Below are 21,887 nucleotides of genomic sequence, written 5' to 3' on the forward strand. Positions count from 1 at the left end.
GAAATCTATTTCTTTTAGACTTCTAGTTTTGTGTTCTTCCTATATCCTAATATGAGACAACTTCCCGTTTCCCTAAAGTTTTCTCTTTTCTTTTCAATGCCTTAACCAGAGCCTTGGAAGCAGCCCATTAACAGCAAGCTGTTGTGAACTTAATAGCGACAAGGGAGGAATAATACTGACAGCTCCTCTGCTTTTCCTAACCATTGAAGCTGGGAGTTTTCACTTATTTTGATCAAGGCCAGCAACGAAATGAACCTTGCTTCCAAAAAACAGGTCAGGCAGCAAAACTAATGGGTTCCTTTGGGACATGAAGGTTTTTAGTCATACTTTCCCTGTTGCCCAAGAACCAGTGCCACTGTGTTAGTCCTGTAAAGAGCTGCTGTTCAGAGGTTTTGTCATCTCTAGCACAGATGTCAAACGAGGGCAAACCGAAAATGAGCCGACCGACTCCTTTTACCTATGCAGCTTTCCTACCTGCTCGTGTTGCTTTCTGCCAGCGTGCCTGACAACATATATATTTAACACCAGCATTACAGAATAGCTTAAAATAGGGGGGTGAGACTTTCCTAAAACAGACAGTGCTAAGCCCAGCTGTGCTGCATTGGTGCTGAAAACCACGTGCTAAAGGCTCTTCCAGCTCACTGCTCTCAAAAACTCTTCCGACACCCAGAACACTTACTCCAGCTTCATTAAGACAAATGAGTTCAATGCCATGAGGGCTGGACAGACAGCTCCTCTCCCACCACGCTTGCCACCACCAGAGAGATGTGGAATTGTGCTGACACTCGTGGTGGTCACTGCTCCACGTTCCAAGACAGCCACAGCATTTAGCAGGGGGGAGAATCAGGATCATTTCTTTATGAGAACAACTTTCAGCACAACAAATATTAAAATACCTTTTAAAAGACAATGGATCCTTTAGCTGAGAAATGAACTGAGGCTCCTGGACAGTTTCTGTTCTACTGCAAACCTCTATACATCAAGTGCCTACATCTGACATCGAAATTACATTATTCTCTTTTGGGTATTAAAATCCAGCAATTCCTGTTAGTCTTGATATCTTCCCTAGACTTTTTATGTAGCAGAAAAAATAAATAATGACAGTTCCAGAGCACTTGCAGTTCCCTTGATTTTTTTTTTTTTTTAGGTTTGGTCAGCTGAGAGAATGAGAAAGGAGGGAGAGGAAGAAAGGAAAGATTTGGGGTTTTAGGGTGTTTCTTTTTTGGTGTGATTAGTTTTGCAATACAAGCCCTGGATAGATTCAAAAACTGTATCCTGGCTGAAAGAAAGGCAGGCAAAATGAAAGGAAATTAAATATGGGTGTGAAATTAAACCAAAAGAAAGTAAAAGAAAAGAATGAAAGCAAAAGCATCTACTTGGGTTGAAAGTAGACAGAAAAGCTGGAAAACACAAGACACAGCTCTCTAAACATCCAGAAATGCTTTAAAAAGGTTTCCTGTAAAAACAGGGAGTTTAGGAAACTCTGAATACATTTAATTGCATTCTTTGATGAAAGGAAAAAAAAATCATACTGACGGCTCCACTACACTATTCAAAACAAGCGATTTCTCTGAGAAATCTGAAGCAAGAATGAAAGGCAATAAAACTTCTTATTGCACAATATCTGGAAGAAAAAAATTTCTCATTTTCTTACATCTACTATTTTTTCCTTGGTGTGTGGAGAGCCTTGTAACAGAGTCAGGGACTGGAAATTTAGGACATCTGGGTTCATTCCCATCTGCAGCACTGGTATCTTGAATGTCTTTGGCAAGTCCCTTTTCGCCTGTATTCCAGGTTTGTCCTCTGCAGAATGTGGTCGGGCAGTAAGCCTTCCTGTCTTTTTGTCTCAGGCTTGAACTCTCAGAATTAACTGTTACAGATTACCTGACACAAAGCGGTCCTTTCCTGTCTCTTTACCAACTGTGCAATCCTGTCCCAGCAACTGCATGCCAGCCAGCTCAAATTCATCCTGGAGTTTACGCTGATGAAGGCAGAAATCTCATGCATCTGAACCAAATCTGCACTTGCAGTCTCTTGAAGTTGGCTCCTCATTAGCCCTTGGGACAAACTCATCGTTTGCAGAAGACTAATGACATGAACATAATGGATACATTTTTCACAATATAGCTACCGTGGACATTTTACTGTGGCACATAAAAGTCAAACGAAGCACTTTTTCTGGTGGATGATCTATTCTTTGAATTTGAGCAGCTTCATTCCAACAAAACATGCCAAAAATCCATCCTTTGGAGCTGCTCAGTAGTAATGTAGGTATGGATATTGATACAGATCTGACTCTACAGCGTTACCAACACCTGCAGTTCCTCTCCAAGTCAGATATGACACTGCTTTCCTTCAGCTTCCACCTCCTGGAGTCGGTTGACCAAAGGGAAAGGTTAGCTTGCATGTTTTCTCCCTCCCTCCCCACTCATGAAGTAAGTGTCTTCAGGTGAATAAAAAGGGCAATTTAGCACCTTGCACTCTCCTCATTTATAAGCCTCTGTGACCTGGAGGATCCAGATTCTTCTTTTTTTTTTTTTTTTTCTTTTTTTAATTCCTGGGGTTAGAAACACATCAATAATGTACACTCTGAGGAATTCTGCCAATATCAGCGGAGTTCCTTCAGATTACTACAGCTACAATTGATATCAAAGCACTGCCATTTATTTCAAAAGCACATTTGTGTACAACCTATTTTCTTGCTGGAATTTTCCACTCTCCTGTTGTTTTAAAATCCAGTGCAGCTGAGATGCCATTCTCCCTAAATGTGCTCTTACTTATGCCTCAAATCATTTCCCTGTTCCATCCTGGTGTTTTATAGGAAGAAAACTAATCTTATAAATGAATCACAGAATAAAGTGCCTCCTACAAAAGACATCACTCTATTAGGAACGCATTAAGTGGCACATTTACTGTGCATTTAATTTTCATTTACAGTATGTGCTCTATACCCAGCGCACTGCCTATATCAGCTTTTGTTTTCATAACCTATTCCTGACACCTAACAAGAACTGGGAGTGCTGCTCCAGGATTTGGCAAGAAGGAACAGGTTGTGGATGAGCAGGTTTCTCTGACTCACCTACACGGATCAACAAGGAAAAATAAAAAAAGGGAGAGGGTGGAGATTACAAAGGAAAAAAAAAAAAAAAAAAAAGAGAAGGGGGGGAGTGACGTGTTCCTGTGGATGCGGTGTGTAATGCAGCTGGCAGGCCGCCCGCTCGCAGTGCCACCGAGTTCCAGACGTGCCAGTCCAGCTGACTCAGCTCTTTGGAAGAAGGAAAAGGGAAGGGAGAAATTTCACAAACATTTCTGGTTGCTGAGGGACCGAGGTTGCTGGACTCTCCTCGAGGCTTTCACACCAGGGATTCACGCCGTGTCCCCAGAGAGGTACTGGGGACAGATGCTCACTCGATAACCTCACACAGAACCGCTTACACCGTTACCAAATGATGCCTGCACAGCCTCTGGAGAGCTCAGCAGCACAGCTTCGCCCCCCAGACCTGAGACGCCAGGCCTCTCCTCGCCAAGGCGAGCTGCTCTCAGACGAGCCACTGTCTCCAAGGAGACGAGCAAAGCGCATGCAGATGAAGGGTATCCAAGTGAGAGACAGCCTGTGGCCCGTGTCGCTTTTCCACACAAAAATCTCACCGTCACTTCTCAGCAGCAGGTCCTTGATACGTGGTTTATTTTCTAGCCCTTAAACAGCCCAGGCCCTGCCCACCTGCGGGAGCAGCTCTGTCCCACGTGTCTGAGGGCTGCCAGAAGGCACAGGCAGCCCCTGAATCTGACAGAAAACAAGAAGACCTCAGGGCTTTTACAAATGATGGCTGAGGTGAACTGGCCCCAAAACCAGCACTAGGCACTGAGCTTGTCTTAAATCCCCAGCCAGGATCCTCACCACAGGCCCTCAGAGCACGTGTGAGGAGCACGCTGCCCCGGCCTTCATACTGACCGCTGGCTCCCTGGGCACGAGGAGTCTTGGGACAGCAGCATCCTGAGGAAATCTGTGGCCTGACACCAAAAAGCCTCCCGAATAACACTGCCCCACCAACTCACAGCACAGATGTACGGCTACTCTTGCAGATTTAACGTGAACAGAAGGAACAACGTTAAAGCAGAGGCTTTCCCAAAAGCAAGAGCTTGTGAGCACACAGATAACTGTGCGGCCGAGCCAGGTGCTCTTTGTCAAAGTTTCAATAGGCAGGGCCTCGGCAGCATTTCTCCAGCTTCAGGAATGAAGATAGAGATCTTGTCTCTCTGTTGCAAAGCAAGGAGGGAACTTGGGGCACTCTGTCTGAAATCAACACAGCACAGTTATGCAAAACATGTGTGCAACTGGCATCTCTTGTGTAATCCTCGCTGTAATCAACTTCGCTAACTACTCCAGCAAAGAAGGAGGGGCAGAGGGTGGAGAAAGTTCACACTTAGATCAAATAAAAAATGGGAAAATATCCAGAGAGCTTTAGTCAGGTAAAAACACAGTTCCCTCTCATGGGAAACCTCCAGGACAAGTTTCCTTGAACTTCATACAGGGTTATAAATAGGAGGAGAGTCACTCAGAGTTCAGTACAGGTTCACTATAAAAAAAAAAGTAGACATTCTCATTTTCCTTCTTGAGTGATATCCATCAATATCTTAGCTGTAAGCCAATTCATAATTACAGGTTGCTGAGAGCTCAGAAGAATACAGCAGTAGCAGCTCTCTGCAGCTCTGCCGTGGTACAGTGTTAACCACGTTTGTTTTTTTTTTTTCCCTTCAGTTTCTTTTGGCTTCCTTTCCAGATGGCAAAAAAAAATAATCTCTTACACCTTGAAGCACTCATATATTTTCTAAATGTTGGTGGCAGTTTTCCATTTTACATTGCCCCATAAAAAATCTGAGATAGCAATGAAAGATGGCCTCAAACCAGTCCGTGGTTCCAAGCTCCAACTTTCTTAAGCTGGAGGGTTTCACAAGCTCCTTCGAGAACTGACAAAGGCCACTTCCAAACGCTGCATTTCCTTTCCTCAGAGGCAAAATGCAAAAGCTTCTCACCCCTGAAAATAGTTTTCTCAGGGGAAAGAAAAATAGGTTTTTCCTCCTTAGGGCTGCTGTGGTATTTTGCTGCTCAAACAGAGTACGTGCAAGCAGCGGTTGGTCTTGGTTTTGCTGCGATGTGGCTTCGTCAAGTCAAAAACCATGTTCTCAAGTGCACGAGAAAGCTCTGTCACCCCTTAGTCTTCTTGTTCTGCAAAAACAACCTCAGAAGGCTGCTTCTGGAGCAGGGGGACTCCTGATTCACTGTGCCATGTCCCTCAAGGGTATTGCAGTGCCATGAGACACCCAGCTCCCAGAGGAGGTCTGCAGGCTGGCTGTGCAATGCCTGCGTTTACAGCTGCACCTTCAATTCCAGTTTTGCCAATCGGAGCCTACAAATATAGGATTTGTGTAATAATCCCTGCTGACAGGGAAAACAAGGCCCAAAAGAGGCCTCTGGAGGTTGAGCTTAAAAGAACTAAGGGACTACCTATCTTTAAACATCTCAGCTATTAGACCATCACCTGACAGCCTGTCCATAGCAGTGCTGGTGCAGAAAGACAAGTAATCTAAATTAAGCTACCTCAGTGCTTAGATACCTGATTTTGCAAATTGGGTCTCCTAGGGCTTTTTCCTATTTCATTTTCCCATCATTGAAAAGCGAGGCAACAACACATACCCACTTCACACAGGCTTTGGGCTGATGAAATAGATAGGGTTCATAAAGGAAACAAGACGCAAAAATTGCAGGCTAAGTAGTAAGTCCTTTAGTATTATTAATAATCACCTTACTATTGTGTCTAAGATAATCACGCAGGTATCAGGGTATAATACCTCAGTGGTTGCGGTAACAATACAAAGTTATTATTCCTTCCACTTTGTAATTATCTCATTTCACTATTGAACAAAGGATACGTAAAACTAAGGAGATAATACGCAATGCTATGCAGCAGGGGCGCCAGCAGCGCTGGAGTACTCTGCTATGTACTTACATGACCTTCATTGCAGCAATATGCCTGAGCCTTGCAATCTCTCGTGCATCCTGCCCTCTCCCCATCATGACAAGGTTGAGAAGTTCTCGTATTTTGATTTCACTGATAGGCAACTGAGGCAGAGATGAGGTTAAGGGGTCTGCATCTGTACTCATTTTTGTTTCCCCAAGAGGAAAATGACTTCACAATTTAGGTCCCTCACAAATGAGTAGCAAAAAAAGAAAAAATCAAAATTAGTAATAAAAAGATGAGAGAATTAGAAAAATAAAGACAGTCTAGAACAGAATCAATATTGGACAGATGACTGTAGACTATAAATGCTGTCACAGTATAAAATGAGTACAGGAATTACTCAGTCACAGAAGACGGTGTTAGCAAGAGCAATAATCTGCAGCAGAAGAAAGGATAGTTTAGGTTAAGTATAAGGATGAGAGTCATAGCTATAAAAAGCAGATGGGAAGTGGAATTGTCTCCCAAGGGAGGCAATAGAAACACAGCCTCCCTGGATGTTTAAAGAACAGGTTAGGCGCGCTGCTTAGCGCTGCTGCTCTGTAAGCAGAAGCCTTATCATGTTCATCTGCCTTTTTGGTGCTAGTGAAATCCCACATGGTGTTGTGGCACAATCAATGCCTAGAGGAAAGAGAAAGTCACCATCGCATTTGCTGCTGCAATGCAAGATGACTGATATAAAGATTGGAATCACTCAGCAGTGGAGAAGCGTCCATTTTCTCTCTGGAGCACGCAAAAGTTGGCCTGTCCCACTAGAAGGATATGAACTGCTAGCACGGAGGGGAGACAGAAAACAGGCAGAAAAATGGACATCAGCAGTCCTGTACCAAACACACACTTGCATCTTGGCACTGGTGCTACACATGAAGAAGGAACAAACTGAAATTAATGAGGGATGATGCCACGTGAATCTTACACTGTGCTGCAGATGTCTAAACAGGGACCTTGAAACCCCCAAGTACTGTGGGGCTCTCCGACCTTCTGAATATGCTGATAGAAGGTTCAGGAAGTCTGATAAAAAGGGCAAAGGACATGCAGTCTCCTCCTTGTGAGCATCCTGTCACACTACAGAACAGAAATCTGCCCTAGGAACTTTCCCTCATGGTGAACCTGAAGCCCTGGGGACATTAATACTCCATTTTCTTCTCCAATTTGGGGTGCAGGATCTCCTACCTTGACAGTAAACTCTTCCTTGCTAAGGGTCCAGAGACTTACAGGTCCTGACACCACATGTACAACTCTGCAACCCTGGCTCATTAAGGAGAGGAAACTTGATCAGTGACAGGACGAGACAGGGAAACTTCTCTCCAGACCTTCTCTCTGCTGAAAAAGGGAGGGCTTGCTGGGAAACCTGCAGGTGGCAGAGACCTAGCACGGCCATGCTCCACCAAGATATGCCAGGAGGCACAAGACTCATTCCACAGATACAACAAATCTTAGCATCTAGCAATCTTACTGCAAACTGACATATGGAATGAGCATATCCCCCCGGTACCCGTGTCTCATCACTAGTAGGGGGGTGAGCCTTTCTTTATCCAGTCCCTTTAAAAGCAGCCCCAAAGCACTACAGGAACAGGGCATCCCCTGCTTACACACGGAAGAAGCAGGGAGCTGTACAGCATCTGTTCCCCTGTCATCTCAATTGCACACCCCGGGGAGAAAAAAAAAAAAAAAAAAAAAGGGAGAAAAGCTGATACCCATTGCTAAGAGAGATTCGTGATGCTGGTATACAGCACGTTCACCTTTGCTTACCATGACCACTTCTCCTATTTCTCCGTCTTATCTGCAGGAAACAGATCTCTTGGGTTGAACAGTCAAAGATTGATTCATAACTGCTGCAGATAAGAGGGAATCTTTATGGAATTTCAAGACTTTTAAAGGTCTGACTAGCAAAAAGTGAACGTTTCTTGCTTCGGGTGGAACCTTATCTTTTTAGTAGTTCCTCCTGAACACAAAGTCCAAATGTACTTTTTCTGGATAGAGCATGATGATCTTTCAGCATCTTGAAATCAAAGAGAGTTTCTCATTGATAATTACGCTCTGTAGAAAGGGCTTACCATGGCCAAGCTTCTACACTACGATAATTCTGAGCACATAAAGGATGATCTTTTCATATAACTTATACTGGTACTGGTCCAAGTAGTACTCTGGAGGTGAAAATGAGCCCCCCACTTCAAGGACCAGCTTCAGATGTAGTGAAGCATGGGATACAAGTTGGTTCTGCAGAAGATTAAGCTTCAAAGGAGGATGCCTAGGGGATGAAAGACCTTGCATACCAAACTCCTACCCTTGTATGTATTTTGATCTTCTCACCTTCCAGTGTTGCACATATAAACAACATGGAAAGCAGAATACTGCAGACTTCAGAGACTACAACACGGACTGAAGGCCTCTAGGTACTGGAGGCTTTAATGAGAAAGCAGAGCTGCTTCAGTACTGTCCACATGCTAAAAGCACTTCAGAACGTGGAGTCTGATAAGAAAATAACCAAATGATTTTGTGACGAGATTAATTCCACCAAGTTTAACTGAAGCAGTGTAAGTAAACCTGAGAGGAAGAGCAGCTCTGCCTGATTAAATAGAGCTCTAAGTATTGGATCAACACAACAAATGCCCACTGGCTCATCACATCTAAGCAAAGATGCTGTTTGCTAGCCTATTTGCACAACTGGGATTTGTATGCAAAATATTGCCTCCACCCCTTCACATACTTGTTTCATTTTTCAGACAGTGTCCTTCTTGATCACATTTAAATTTTTTCCCCATTCATGATGTGCTTGAGTCAGTCCAGCTCTGAGTATAATGAGAATTTCAGGTCCCAAGACTGTTGTAATTATGATGTTCTCATCATCGAAAATATGGTTACAGAATAGATACTGACTTTACCTGGGTCTTTTGAGAGCGGAGGTGTTAATAGTGATACAAGTCTTTTTAAGATGAAAAAAGCAATTTTAAACATAGACTTTTTACAATTCTCAATAGCCACCTTTGCCACTCTTTCAGTAATTCTCACTGGCTTTTGCCTGGCAGTGCCTCAAGCACAACAGCTTTTCAGCACTGTGCTTGTTCATCCGATTCTTTAGCTGGACTGAGACATGCACGGGTGGGATGTCTCTCCTAAACATCTCTTGAGTCAGGCGCTTCATAATAATTAGGAACCAGGTTCCTTCTGCCTCTAAGCAGCCACATGTGCGAATATCAGTGCTCCAGTCCTCTAAGAAAAGGATCTGCTGACACAAGCCATGCAATTGCAGGCATACAGGACACCTCACATGGCTTGCTACAACAAAAGGAGATGAGAAGCAAGCCCTTATAGATGAGAACTGCAAAACAAGAAATTTAAAAAGAGTTACTCAATTACCTTTCCATATACAGGGCATTTACCTTTTTAATTAGACACGTCTTGTGCACTGTACATAGTTTCCTAAGATTGTGCTTTTGGGAGTTTTTGCCTAAGCTTTGCTTTTCAAAACAAATGCTTCAGTGCTTTTCTTTTGCAAATAAAGTGATACCATTAGTTCAGTGCTATTGAAGAGCTGGGCAGTAACGAAGTGCAGCAGCAATGCAGGAAGAAGAGAGGGAAGAGAAAGCAAATATTTGTTACAAGCAGAAAAGGGAAAAATCATTTTCTAGACAGGAAAGAAGTAGCTTGGAAGAAAATTTTAAAATGTATTGTGAGGAAAAGCTTTTGTGACAGGAAAAAAAATAATGATCTGACTACCCAGTTTTTAGGAAAAAATAAACAGTAAAACTGCTTTCATATATGAATAACACTTACATACTCCCACAGTAAGGGAATGTGATTGAGGTTGCCAAGATAAAGACAGAAAAATCAGGAAGTTCCAGAATTAAGGATGCCTGAGAAGGCTTCATTTGGCCTGTCTGTGTATGCATGATGAGACACGGTCTTTTAATTACAAAAAACACAAAATAATTTGCCCACAGGACCACCCTTGCTTATTGCAAAGGATGGATGCATGCATCCCACTTTATGAAAACCTATTCCGTGTTTTGTTTTCCCCTTAGCAAGTGATCGTATCCTTCATTTACTGCTTACTGCCCAAGCCCTGCTCTGAAAACTAATGCACTAATGTTTTCAATGGGCTTTTCTGGTTTGCTCATCATTGCAGCCTTGACTTTTTTCATAACTATCAAAGCGTCTCTGTTTACAATAGCATTAGGAGGGAAAGGCTGACTTGGCTCCATTTTAGACAGGAGAAATTCATGTCAAAATGTAATTGATAATTGTACGTGTCCACCTGAGGATGCCTGGCTTTTCAGGATAAAAGAGCATCAGGTTGCACATCACATCTTTCAAAGCACAGAGGTCAACACCTAGGTGCTTTAACCATCAGATCCATCCATCTGAACAACTGTCCTCTTTAAAATTTATATTTTGTTCCTTAGTTGCCTACAGCAGAATTGGTCTCATTTGTGTTCTATCTGCCGTCGTTCAGTCGCGCAGTTCTAGAGATGATGGAGGGTATAGGCACGTCTCAGAGTGAGATGGCAGGCATTTTGTGACTTCCATCAGGACAGTGGCTTTGTCTGGGTATTTATCTAAAAGAACAGACGTGAGGCAAGGTGAAGCCAATGCCTGCTGTCTGGTCACACACACCCTGCTCAAAGAGGCCACCAGCTTTTGCCCCTGCCCTCTACAGCCTGTCCTTAGGCTCACGTCCTGGAAGCCCACTCAGGCACCTCTCCAATATCATCTGTGTTGTGGAGCTACAGAGTTAATTCTGAAAACAACATCTGAAATTCCTGTCAGTACCTCCAGGCTCAAGCCCACTCTTAGTGTAATTCTGTGCATGAATCTCTCCCCAGGCATTATCCCGCTGACGTCCTGAAGGCATCATTATATTGCTGAAATCAAAGAAGCTGCATGTGGGAGGAAAATATAGACACAAAGTTCATCAGAACTGCATATGTCAGTAAAAGGTAAATAATCGCAGGAGTAAATAACTGCAAGATAAGTCCTTAATTATTTAGGGTTAAACAGCAGCAGCATTACAGATGCAAAGTAATATTTTGCTAACCACTCATCCTGGGAACACTTACATAGAAAGATACTATTCTGTATGACAAAGGTAGGCAAAACATGGATTGTGATGGTTAGAAACACCTGAAATAAGTAGGAAATAGTATTAAGCGGCATGAGCAAAAAAATCCCTCTATAGCAAAAAAAAAAAAAAAAAAAAAAAAGAAAAGAAAAAGCTGTCAAATTATTTTTTTTTCTTAAGCTAATAGTAGTTTCAACTATTTCAAATCTCTCCAAGATGTTTCTGCTAATTTCTCTCCACAATTACATTTCCTTAGTTTTTCACCTTCCCTGTCTCACTGTATGAAAACTCTGCACTAAGCAGAGGAAAAATTGACTAACTGGCAGTACTGAGAGGGTGTAACTGACTAAGTGGTGACACAAACAAAGTGCTTTCAAATTCACAGATCAAACTAGCTGGCAGAAAAAAAGATAAATTCTTCGATTCCTTTCTTGCATACTCTGCCTTACATAAAGAACGAGCAGTTTAAAATTCTTGATTTTTTATTTTATTAATAGCACTCTCAAAATGGAAAGGGACATACAACAAAAAATGAATTAGTCTTGCATTTATGTAATCATGTGCCAGATTCTCAGCTAGTGCAAAATAACACTACTTGCCTTGCTTGGGAGATGTAATTACAATCTATATTAGCTAAGTATCTGATCTAAAGAGCTTTCCTTTTATACATATAAAAACATATTCAGACTCACCTCAATTCAGACATAAATGTACCAGATTAAAACTGGATTGAAGTCTCATATTTCAAAACAGTTCTCATCCTTTTAATAGTTTTTCTACTTGATATCCTCTTTTCTGGTCAGAAATAGCAGATGTACATATTCGATCAAGTTTACTACATTTTGCTCTGGTCTTCAAGATTTACCTGCCAGACTCTGATGTGTGTTTTATTAAAGCGGAAAGCGCTTGCATAGTACACTGATAAGAAATAGTACAAATCCCTAGGGAACATCTACACATCTCCATGAAGCAGGTTCACAGATGTGGGCATAAAACTAACCAATCTGTGTGTCAGGGATGGGCAGACACCTTAGCGTCCATGCTCACATTGGTCTGGTATTTCAGCTTTGTATAGGTGGCTGTAGGTTTGGGGGTAATATCCCAGGTTTTTAACTCTTCATCTGTGAGTGATATGCTGAGAATTGTCTTGGAGAGTACTGTGGGAGCTGAAATCCTCCTGGGCTTCTGCTCAAAACAGTTCTAACTTAGAGCGACGACTCTCTCTCCATTGAAATAAAACAAAATCAACAAGTGAGCACAACTACATCAGTTAGGAAAGGAGCTCCAGGGGGACTTGTATGCCAAAGCAGCTTAGATGCCTTCTGAAAATCCCACACCTTAACTGTGTTTCATCCTCATGCAAAAAGCAGAAAGATCAGCCATGCACTTTTCACACAGGAAGAGTGAAAAATTGCTATCAATGGCTGTATCTAGGTAACAAAAAATCTATATTCATAATATGAAAACAATCTTCAACCACAACGTTCGTGTCTTGTAATGTGGGTTATTTTATGTCACGATTCCCTTTTTAATTTAATTGTGAATATTTTTATCGTGTTCTCTTTTTTACTAAATTTCAAGTTGAAACTACAGTTATGGTCAGATGTGTGAAAATTACAACTCACTGTTCCACAGAGACATCTTCCCTTCTGACTTTCAGATCAAATCCTCTCAGCTGACAGCTCTCAGGCAATGCTCTTTCAGCCCAGTCCCATGCTTGCACTCACGTTCATGTTTTCCGTCAGAAGGATGTTTGCAATAATGCAGCCTCTTGTATACTCTGAAGCCTACCTGGAGAAGAAGTCTACCTGGAGAAACTTACTAGCTTATCCTTTATGATTCTCAGAAATGTAAAGGCAACTCTGGATCCTAAAACCAACCTAATACTCGTAAAACAGAAAGCTCCACAGAAGTGAGGCTGACCCTTAGAAGAAATGTGTATAAAGAGTCAGGAAGCTCCACAATGACATTTTCACATGCAGAGTTTCTGTCTGCAGCTGCACTTCAACCACCGTGTTTCAGTAGTCACACATTTGCTAACACCTTAAAAAAAGTTCATCTATAATCCTGTCACTTCTAACCAGTCCAATTATCTCTGCTCATTCAACAATGAAAAACATAGTCCCCTATTAATGGTCTGGACATAAAAGTTGAACATCCTAGGAAAAAAACACAGCAAGCTAAGATCTTACTCAAGTCCTACACAAATGAGTAAGTGGGCAGAATGCAGCCTACCTTGGGGTAGCATACAGAGACCAGAAACACCCCAGATCCTGACCATGAGGGCTATCAACGTGTCTAATAACATGCAATTATGTGACAGGTATTTTTTTAGATCCCATAAAAAAACTATACCAAGGAGACCCATGGCAAGGAAAACCCAGTCTCTTTTCCCCACCTTCTGCTCTCGGGTAAGTGCTGTGCCTGCCATGAATTAGGACTTCACAGCGAGAAATAACCGAACCAAAAATGCAATTAGGAGGATTTTGAAAGATGAACAAGTATGAACTCTACCAGCATATGGCATTTATTAGATGAAGAAATGGGTACAAACTGCAGAGCAGGCTTCCAAAAGCACAAATTCATTCTCAGAGATCTCTGGAATTTCACAGCCACTTTGGGGCCCAGTGTCAGAACAATCTGCCAGCCAAGTCTGGATACACCCAAGGAGACGTTCAAAGGGAAATGCGATAGCATCAGCAGAGGAGCTCAGTTACACAAAAGGCGAGGTGTGGCCGAACCACAACTTCACTGATTCACATCGAGGCTTTTCCAAAGTTCAGAGCTACGCTCTGTGAAGAGGCAGGTACAGAGCCACCAGGAACACACAGTTATTTTCACAACCTTCAACAGTGACGAGAAAGGAAACAACAGGATAGAAATGACACGGCGGGCTCACCGGAGTGCGTCCTGAGGTGTCCTGTGAGGGCGTCCCTCCGTCGGCAGGCATAGCTGCAGAAGGGACATTTGAACGGTTTCTCCCCAGAGTGCAACTTGATGTGCCTCAGCAGGTTCCCCTTCTGGGTAAAAGAAGCTCCACATTGGTTACAGTGGAAGGGGCGTTCACCTGGAAGGGAAAATGGAAGGAAGAAAGCTGTCAAGAAACGCCAGAAGGTGCAGGGAGCCCGTCACCCCACCCTGTGTAACAGCACCTCCTCACCCAGGCCCGCTCCCGCCACCACCATCTTGTGGCCCTACAACGGGCAAAGCCTCCGGCACCGACTCGGGGCTCTCCCCCTTATACTGCAGCACTCGAGGTAATCAGCACAGCCTGATTTTCCTCAAGTTCTCCACCTCAGAGGTTTCATCCCTCGTAAATGATGAGCTCTGCTCAAAATTTAGATCCATGACTGGGGTTTTGTGGTGTTCATCGCTATGGTTTTCCACTTATTTTTAGTATCGGTCTGATCTAGATGAGTATTTAGAACTCATCATGACAATTTGACCTGGACAGATATTAAGGTCTGCGCTTCAAACCAAATCTTTCACTTGCATTACAATTTAATTGACATCCCCTCTTAAAGGCTGCTTTTCCTTGCTGGAGTGGCATGAGGAGAATTAATGCAAGTGAGGATCAGGCCCACAAGCTTTGGGAAATGAAAACTGGTATTTTAAATAAAACTAATGGAGAAGACTTGCTAGGTGAAAAAAATCATTAGTAGTTTTAAGAGAAACTCTACCCCTTACCTGTTCCCTTCCCCCCAAGCATTCACACACACACACACACACACACAGATTAAGTTGATGTTAATCATTCATATTTGCCCTTGACAGTGGGGATTGGATCCATGAGCATCCATTTTTTATTTTTATTTCTTAATTTAAAGAGGCAAAAACATACAAGCTGACACAGATTTTGTAAAGTAATATTAAAACCATACTCTACGTCAACATTTGCTGAGGACGCTCGGGTCTGTCCCGGACCCTTAGGCCCACAGTCATCCGTAATCACCTACTTATATCTCACTGGGTGCAGTGTAAATCAACAGGGCCCAAGTATATGCTCACACTTGCTATGTGCCCAAGTGCTTTACTGAAGACAGGCTTTCAATGCTGAAATCATTTCACCAACCAGGGCCCCAGTTCAACAAGGTCTTGAACATCACATTTCAGACATAAGCAGAAATTCATTTTTTCATTCATTTTTTTTCAGTACATCACTTGTTATGGAGCCTCGGTCAAATCCTGGTGGGACTTTGAGGTTGAATTCACCGGCCTGAAGCACAGTTCTCATGAAAAATAAACATGCTCTGTGACCCGTCGCATCTCTCCAAACCCTTTTTCAATTGTCCTAAAATGGTTACTCCCTTACTGTACAAAAATAATGTTATGTTTTTATCAAAGTAGTTCACGTGTCTAGTGTAAACTCCAGCATCTGCCTTTTGATTCAAATGGAAACAGGGATGAAGGGAGATCTTACAGATATCCTCTAGCAATTCTTTGCAGTGGTTTAAACCACAGCGGTGTGGTCCTGCAAGGAGGGCACCAGAGGTAGGTGTGCCACATACATACCAACCCTCTGCAACTTCATTTCATGTGCATGAGCTGGAAACTACACCTGAAACCACTGCAGATGCACTGCAGAAAATGCTAAGGTTCCTACATTCTTGCCAAGAATATTATGGAGGAATAATAATAATTAAAAAAAAAAAAAAATCACGGCATAAAGCTTTTCTTCCAGTATACTGAACACGAGCTCATTGGAATTGATAAAGAGTTTGTGGTTTCCCTTTTAAACTCCCACAATACACTTAAAGGATCTGATTAGCTATTATCTTCTGTTATATCATTTAAAATGTCCATAACAGAGATATGTAAAGAGATTGCAGTAGACAAATACATGTGTTTTTTTTCTTTTTCTTTTCTGTTTTGCTTTCACTGTCTGAGAAAACAGGCAAAACCCCTTCCTTTGACACGTTTCTCAGGAATGATAGCTTCAGTTTCAGGATGACAACATTAAAGGCTGCAGCAGGTTTCTTACCAAGTCTAAAGACTTGCCTTTTACTCCTGCTGCATTTAAAGCTATGCAGTGAATGTGTTTTACCCAACTGATCTTTGATATTCTTGGAGGCCACATAAGAGCAGGTATTATTATTCCTCAATAAGCAGGCAGCTGAAGGAGGTGCTGAAAGCCTTCAGTCAGGAATTCAAATAACCACTGCACTACAGCTCAGTGGCCAAGATGACACAAGAACATCCTTCACAAAGTCACTAATAGTCTGTTCCTTTCTTGCCACATACACAGTCTGCTACAATAGCACGTTTTACCTTCAATAACCTTCAATAATCTATTTAAAACCAGCATGAATTCATTTTCCTTATTGGCTTAATTCTGAGTAAATAACTGCTTTGATCTGTTTATTGTACTTTCAGCCAATCACTTCTTTTCTGCTCCTTGATTAAACTGCAGGCTTCTGGGATGACCATTAATTTCAGTCATTCATGCTGTCAAGTAGCAGCTTTTGCATTTAGTACAGTTAATCTGAGACACAATTACCCAATAGAAAAGTGCCCCCCAAAAGTAAAAACTGAATAATCAGATGTTGCTGCCTTTCCAAGAACTCTGCTGTCTGATGCCCACTTCAGATAAGTAGTAAACCAACCGTCATCACTTTACTGCCTTATGAAGACTGTTCCTTATTTTTCCTGCTGCTTTCTCCTATTACATCTGTTTACAGTTCTCCAGCATTATTATTACTTCCTAGTAAAAAATAAATTAATTAAAAAAAATCCTGGCATCCTTATTCAGTTCCCTTACACTTCTGTATAAGGTTTGTTTATTTCTAAGCTGAAAATTGATCACATTTTTTTAAGTAAACGTCCACTTTTATAATAACTTTGATAATAACTCTGCTATATTCCCAGATTCAGTTAATAATAAATAAAGCACATCCTTTGCGAAGGATTATCAAACCAGATTTAGGTAGAGCTGTAAGTCTAGGATCAGACAGCAGCAATCTGGTCTCCCCGAGGTGTTGGTTTGTGCAGCAAGAGATCTTGGTGCAGCAGGGTCGCTCCTATTCTACTGCCCCAAGCCTCCACGGGCACTGCATGATGCGTGGGATAACCCACCTGACGCTGGCCTGGGCAGCTCCACCGCCCACTTGAAAAACTCTTGACTCACGAAAAATCTTCACCTAAATACATTTCCTCTCTATTTTGCACCCCCTGACTGTGTTTAAGGTATTTTCCAGTCCTTAGGGGTGACTGCAGCACAGATGTACTAGAAAGTACAGACCTATTAAACAGACTGTGTGCATGACTACAAGAGGCTATGGACTATTATAAGCACGGTGTATGTTTCACCGTTTATAGCTATCTATGTACTTGCCTTTTGACTCTATAAACTTGTACTGATTTATTAAAATAAGAACTCCTAAGAAGGGCAAGTACGGAAATGTAACTAAATGAGCTTTTTGCTTTTTAACACTGGAAACTACGTGACTGCAAAATATTTTTAGTCTACTGTTATGTTACTAAATCTTTTCTCTCTTACAAAGCTAAAATGGCTGAACCCCCCCCGAAACCTTAGTGATTAAAAAAGACCGAGTTGTGAGACTGAGAAGAACGGCTAACCGAAGAAAAAAAGATGTTTCCTTTCCAGTTCCAGATTTAAGACCTTAAGTCAGACAAAACCAAGAATGCCTAAAAAGCCCCTTTCTCCCGCACAGAGAATTTAATTATCTAAAGCTACTTCAGGAATGGACAAGGCAAGGTAAGGCAGAGCTGCCAAGTATTACCTTTCCTAAAGGCTTAGGAAGAGAGGCTTGTGCCAGGAAGCAGTGCTGATAATTAAAAAGAAAAACAGAACAAAACCCAAGGGAGTTTATCATTTCGTAGTTAAATAAAGTATTAATTAGCAGGTATGATTTCACATACTTACATCTAAGTTACAGTAAAATACTGATGAAATTTCACAGTGCATTGCTTAACATGCATCCATTACAGCTATTTCTTCTCTGGAAAAAAATTATAATGAAATATCACTGCTCTTTAGATACACTAGTGTCTAAAGTACACAAGTTGGCTTGCTGTGGTGTAAACAAATACTGAGACGAAAAATGACGTGGACAGATAGAGTCAGGGTTATTAGTAAGACGTGGTCCTTTGGCAAGTATCTTTAATATACGGCTCCTGGCTGGAGACGTCAGGGCAAAAGCTACATGTGCTTTCTAGCTGATACAACCTGAAACCAGGCGAATGAACTCATTAACTTCCTATTAATAGCTGCCATATTTTACCATGTATATGTCAAATGTTATTTCAAAAAGCAAACCAAGCCCTTTTTCTGCTTAATTGGAAGCTTCCCTGTACATTGATTCTCCTTTACCGCCTCAGCACGGAAGCGCTGCGTAGAAGTTTCGGTATGAGTTACCCTTCTCTGAATTTCGTACGGCTGCAAAATACACCAGTGACATTTTCTGTATCAAAACAGAAATCGAAGCGAGGACAAAGCGCGTCCAAAACCTTTCTAACACTTCTAAGGCAACTATCACAGGTACTTGGCAAAATCTGCACAAAAAAAACTTGTAACTCTCTTAAGATAGAGAAAATATTTGAAGTTACCTCCATTTTAAATGAATTGCTTCCTGCATCAGAGGTGTCCTGTTGTGCTTTCTACAGCTTAAAACCTTTAAAAGGTATAATTTGGGAAAGTGAACCACTTTTTCAAACACACAGACCTCCCAGGGAAGAAGACTTGGATTTTCATAACCCTCACCTGATAACTTCTGTTCCTTTGAAATCAAATGGAGTGGCTCACAGATTAATACACATTAGTATATAAATTTTTGTTAGAAGATAGGCCTGTTCACTTTCACAGCAGTGCACAAGCTCTTTCCTATGAATGTTTTAATTACAATTTTAAAAAACACTGTTTTTAAAGACTCATCACAATACGTATGAAAGCCAGGATGAAGTCTTTATAAATAAAAGAACCAGGTCCAATGGGACTATATTTAACATCTGTCCTAGCTAAATATATACCTAAGATCGTGGTCCTTTCTTTTTGGCATGCACTTTTTGATACATAAAATATAACTTAGGTACCTGTAAGACAGGAATTTAATTTTCTTTTAACTTCTTAAAGCACCATTACTATGCTCATGCTGCCATGAGAAAGTATTTAAGTATTTGCTCATACTAACAACAGAGATTTTCACCCTTCTGTAGCAGATTTTTTTCTTCATATTCTGGTAAAAGGAAACATTTCTTCAGATGCTGCATCTGTTAGGACTATGCTCTGTCCCAGGAGCACAAATGAAATATTAGTTGCACTGCTAACACCCTGGCAGGCAATGAGTTGCATCGTGCCTTCACCCGAACGAAATACAGAGCACCAGACTTGGCTCCATTTCTGTGTTTGTTATTCTGGGGACTGTCTCGTCTAAATACTTACTTACTCTTCTTTTAGAGTCACTTAACAGGCTGCACCTCACTTGCAATCAGGGATTTTACTAAGTTTTTCTGCTGTTGTTGTTGGGGAAAAAACTGCTTCCAGATAGGGCAATTTATTATAAAATGCTAGTGACGAATCTCTCAGGAAAAATTCCTGGGAAATCTTGGGTGATTTCCAAGCGTCCTCTGTACACAAATTTATGACCGCATTGTGACGGGAGAAAAATCCTTTAAGTGAATGGGCAAAAATATCTGAAGGGTTCAGCTACCAAGTACTGCAAGGAAAACACATCCTTATGAGGAGAGAAATTTCAGAAACCTAAGCTCTTCTTTCTTATGCCGAAGAACAAAATGAGACGTTATGAAAAGTTAGATTATTCATTTAGGAATGTAAGTAGAAAATATTACATTGAGAAATCTGGCCCTATGATTTTTGATTCAGTGCCAACAATTTGTACTGCAAGAGGTGGGAACCTGCAGTAGGCTACAAATCACAAATTAAAGCCAATAAAACTTTTCAACCAGAAGAATTAGTCAGTTTAAGGGAGTTAATCGTAAGGTGTTAATATGACCATTTGTTTAAATTTGTTCCTGGTTAGCTGCTTTAGGCAGAGAAGTTTTTGATCCTGAAAGGTATGACTGGGTTTTTCCTCATTATTGATGGTGACTTAAAATTTTACATGATTTTTTATTATTATTTTTAATTTAGAGTTCCAGTGTTGCCTATGTTTGATTATAACACGATGGATGTTAAGGTAGAACCTGGAGGTGCTCCTCATTGGCACGTAATGAATCCCATTTCACTGACTTGATGGTCCTGAAATGCATGTGGAAAGCAAGCAAAAATCTGAGATCTTCCTGCCGTTAGCACCCCACAAAAGCTTAAAAATAACACAACAGCAGCCAAAACAGAGAGCACAGTGAGAGCTACCACCTGTGCCTGCTGCGTCGTGTCCAGCACCCCAAGTCCTCTCCCCAAGGCTTGGGGTGCAGCGGCTGTCCTGTTGCATCAGCACAGCAAATCCCTTAACCTCCAGGTGTCTAACACTCCCAAATCTTACAACAATGAGGATGGTCCCAACCCTGCCTTAGAAATAAGAGGTGTTTCCAAATCCAGCAGTGGACTCAAGAAGGGGCTGGAAAAAAATCACTACTGACAGTGCAACATGTGGAGCTTACCTCTCATGGCCACAGCATGGCTGTAACAGTAAATAGTTGCTGCTTTGCCAAAAATGAGGAAATTTTAATTCAGACCCACTAGTAGAAAACCTGAAGAGGTGAGAAGTCTTCGGCGTTCCTTTTCATTATCTTGGACAAATTGGATTATTGAACTGAACTTTTTTCTCTCCCCGTTCCTCAACATGCCCCAGCACAAGCCCCTGGAGTATCCAGTGCCAATATTACTGATTTTGTTACCTCCTGCACTAACAAAAAACTCTGATAAAGATGCTGCAATCTGGGGCACTTGCTGTGGAGTATGAAAACTGGACCAAAAGGAGATAGTATGGGAGAGGAGGAAAGTAAATCGAACCTGACACTTGCTGTTTTTCCAACACGAGCCCGTGAGGAAGGGGGTGCAGAGTTACCCAGCTCCCTGAAGCAGGGAGTGCATCACACAATTCCCACATCGAGCACTTCATTTATTTCCTGTCAGCGATGACAAATAAATAGAAAGGCCTTCTGCTGATGGCCACGCAGATTACCCAAACGCTTCACCTGAACTGTCAGCATTTCAGAGAAATGTGTTCTGTGCTAGCAGGTGAGCAGCTCTGCTACGGAGGGGCCAGGGAGCAGAGCATCCCCTGCGCCACATGCCCAATGCTTCGAAGGATGAATAGGAAATCCCTGGCTCTATTAGGGGAAGGGGCGGCCACAGGCATCAAGGGAATGGATGCTCCAGCACATGAGGATGAAAGATGGGACACTGAACTCATCTGCTCTGACCTTACCCATGGCAGAGGTTATTTTTTCCATCCCTAGACGCGTTTGACTGAACTATCATAATGTGGCAGGGGAAAGACAACTGCTCCTCAGCAACAGATGAATAACGTCTGCAGAAAACCATCTCCCTTTACATGCACAACACAGCCAAAGCCATATGGCACAGCTTTTCACAAAGCCTCAGTCCCTGGTGTAAGGAAGCCACACTCTCGTCCCAGCATACATGCAAATTACAACCTCTACCGTGACCACAGCATTTTGGGTGATTTACATAGAATGCTGTCAGGCTTTTAGGGAAGGGAAAAGGACTTCAGTTTTTGCCAGTGCAAACAACTGGCCAGACCGTGCTTCGGCTGTGCACTGATAAAGAGGAGAGTGAGGCAGGATCCAGCTCCCAAGACACCCATGAACTGGCTTCAGAGGTAGGGATTTACATGCCAGTTGCATTAGCTGATAAAGAATATCATCCG

General features: G+C 42.0%; 1 protein-coding gene across 2 annotated transcripts in view; it reads right to left on the bottom strand.

Annotated features, from left to right (window-relative positions):
• IKZF2 (IKAROS family zinc finger 2) overlaps window positions 1-21,887 on the bottom strand; it is a gene marked incomplete at its 3' end in the record, with an annotated part of 106,440 nt that overhangs the window by 23,782 nt on the left and 60,771 nt on the right. For both annotated transcript variants that reach the window (XM_084288924.1, XM_084288923.1), the window contains one exon: window positions 13,979-14,146. In XM_084288924.1, the coding sequence (XP_084145050.1) occupies window positions 13,979-14,146 (168 nt within the window). The remainder of the gene's footprint in view (window positions 1-13,978; window positions 14,147-21,887) is intronic.

This window comes from Netta rufina (assembly GCF_964035555.1).
Source record: "Netta rufina genome assembly, chromosome: 6".
Classification (NCBI taxonomy): Eukaryota; Metazoa; Chordata; class Aves; order Anseriformes; family Anatidae; genus Netta; species Netta rufina.